The sequence below is a fragment of the Propithecus coquereli genome, unplaced genomic scaffold, assembly GCF_000956105.1.
Source record: "Propithecus coquereli isolate 6110/MARCELLA unplaced genomic scaffold, Pcoq_1.0 Scaffold114, whole genome shotgun sequence".
In the NCBI taxonomy this organism is placed as follows: Eukaryota; Metazoa; Chordata; class Mammalia; order Primates; family Indriidae; genus Propithecus; species Propithecus coquereli.
In genome coordinates this window covers 507,693-510,422 of record NW_012135414.1, presented here as the reverse complement: position 1 = coordinate 510,422, position 2,730 = coordinate 507,693, and the positions used below count along the sequence as shown (strand labels likewise).

The 2,730-nt window shown below is 41.5% G+C and overlaps 1 protein-coding gene across 1 annotated transcript in view; it reads left to right on the top strand.

Annotated features, from left to right (window-relative positions):
* The window catches only part of FRMPD1 (FERM and PDZ domain containing 1), a 113,562-nt gene that overhangs the window by 62,805 nt on the left and 48,027 nt on the right, over positions 1-2,730 (top strand). Inside the window, exon 2 of the mRNA XM_012656156.1 lies at positions 416-520. Coding sequence (XP_012511610.1) covers positions 420-520 — 101 coding nt within the window. The 5' untranslated portion in view covers positions 416-419. The remainder of the gene's footprint in view (positions 1-415; positions 521-2,730) is intronic.

The window sequence follows — 2,730 nt, the reverse complement described above, 5'->3', positions numbered from 1 at the left end:
TTTCTGTATATTTTTAGTTGTCTGATTACTTTCTTTCTATTTTTAGTAGAGACGGGGGTCTCGCTCTTGCTCAGGCTGGTCTCAAACTCCTGAGCTCAAATAATCCGCCCGCCTCGGCCTCCCAGAGTGCTAGGATTACAGGTGTGAGCCACCGCACCCGGCCTATGTTTAACTCTTTAAGATATTAAGCCAAACTGTTTATCACAAGACTCTCTTTAGGGCAAAGGGTTACTAAAGTTGTTCGCTTTGTGGACATTGAGTACCCATTTATGATGATTTCAGATAAAAGGAAAACACTAGTTATTTGATCAGCATGTCTTAAAATGGGTAAGTACAGGAAACATCATACTGATTTGCCAGAATCCTCTTTATAGTATTTAGGTTAGCTTCTTAAGAACGTTCTTCTTCCTTTTAGGTAAATGGAAGAGCTGGAGACCAGTTTATTCCAGACACGGAAAGCACACAGAATAGAACAAATGGTGGCAAGATGGCTTCGGCGCTCCCGGGACAGCTCAGCTGGGTAAGGCTCCTGGGCTAGCAGAGATTTCTACCTGTAAAGTTTTGGTGTCCCTGTGGGAGGAGTTTTGCCAGTCCTGGCAGTACCTTGGGATCACTGTCTCCAGCTTGCTTTGTTCTTGTACCATGTGGTAGGAGAAACGTAAACAGTTCAGCAATTTTGCTGGAGTGCCTTCTCCATGGACCCCTACTCCCAACATATACCCACATACACAGAGACACACACCCCAAACTCACACATTAACCAAGACAGGCACACTCTCTCACAGATTTATATACCCAAATACACTCATCCATACTTGGACACACGTGCACGTATACTCTCTAGAACACACACTCATATACTCTTTTGGTATCTCTCTCTCTCTCATACACACACACACACACACACACACACACACACACACACACTCCTTGTCTTAGTACTTGACATGAAAGTCAGGCAATCTGCTGTTTATATTCTTTCCCTGTCTTTGTTTCCAGCAGCTGTTCCTTCCTTGCAGTCCCTATTTCATTCTAAACAAAATAAAATGAAATCAAATACAGATCTGATTTGACTGCTCCAGAACTTTAAAATATGTTCTGTTTCAAAGTGTTCATTTTCATCTCAGATTTCCCGTCTGGCCGTGACACAGAGATGAAATATCGTGTGTCAGGTGTTTCTGAGACACACATTCTTCTGAAGGAACTGGAAACAGCTGTTCTACTGCTGAGTAATAAAATTTGCTCAGGGCTACACTGCCCTGTGGCCAAGTTCTCTGATTCTCACACAGCGAGGTGAGATAAGGCTGGTAGAATGAGCCCCATTTTACAGATTAAACCCCTAAGGCTCCAAGAGCGACTTGCTTAGGACTGCTTCCACTGCCATGGGTCTCCATTTCATATAGGATGAAGTTTAAATACTCATATTTTTGGGGTTTGACATTTCAAGGCTCTCCAAGATCGACCCACAATCCTTTACAGCTGTTTGTCTTACTATGCTTCATTCATATTCCAGCTAAAGTCAACTACTCATTGTTCTCCTGCTACAAACACACCCCCTCCTCCCCTTTATCCCTGGGACCTAAGCTCCCATGCCAGATCCTTTCCTCCCATCTCCGTGTGTCCACAGCCCACCCCGGTTGAAGGCCTGGCTGAAGTGCTGGGTCTTCCACGAAGTGTTCCGCAGTTCGCAGTCAGAATTAATCTCTCTCATCGGGCCTCACAGTATTCGATTCACAGCACTGGCATTGTGCTCTTCCTGGTGTGTTTAACTTGTTCGAGCACATTCCTTTTCTTTCTTCTAGACCTGCTTTCTGTGAGTTCAAGGAAAGTACTGACCTCATCTCTATAGCCCAGAAGTGATTGAGTTGCAGGAGCATTGTAGGGGTCAAGTAGTGCTTGATGAGTGAATGAGAAAATTACTAAGCACGTGGTTTCCCAGAGTGGGCTCTGCAAAACCTAGTCCTGTGTGATGCTGCTCCACTAAAAAAGGTTCTGTGGCCAGATATGTTTGGGAAATGATGCAGCCTATATCTCACTTCTACCCCCCATTGGTGATTTATTATGCACATTATGCACATAATATGAATGAAAGGCTCTGAGAAGCCTTCAGAAAAGAGACCTGTTTAACTTGACATTGCCTATATATTTGACCTTGGAACCCTATAACATCCTGCTTCTCTCACGGAACATAAATGAAGGCTAATGAAAAAAAAACCTCTAGCAAGTTTTTTCCCACATCTTTTTTGAGACGTATTTGACGTACCATAAAATTCATCCATTTGAAGTGTATAATTCAGTGATTTTTAGTATATATTTTTATATGTACGGAATTGTATAACTGTCACCTCAATGTAATTTTAGAACATTTTCAATAATCTGAAAAGCAGCCCCATACCCATTAGCAGTCATTTTCCATTCACCCCTCCCCCAGTCCCAGGTAATCACTAATTTACTTTCTATACGTATAGATTTGCTTATTCTGGATATTTCACATAAATGGAATCATACAATATATGGTCTTTTGTGACTGGCTTCTTTCACTTAGCGTGATGTGTTCAAAGTTCGTGGATGCTATAACATGGATCAGTATTTCATTTTTATTGCCAAATAATATTCCATTATGGAATATTTTCTTTGTCCATTCATCATCAGTTGATATAAACATTGGGATAGGTGTATAAACCCAAGTTTTACATATATGTGTGTATGTGTGTATATATATATGTATAT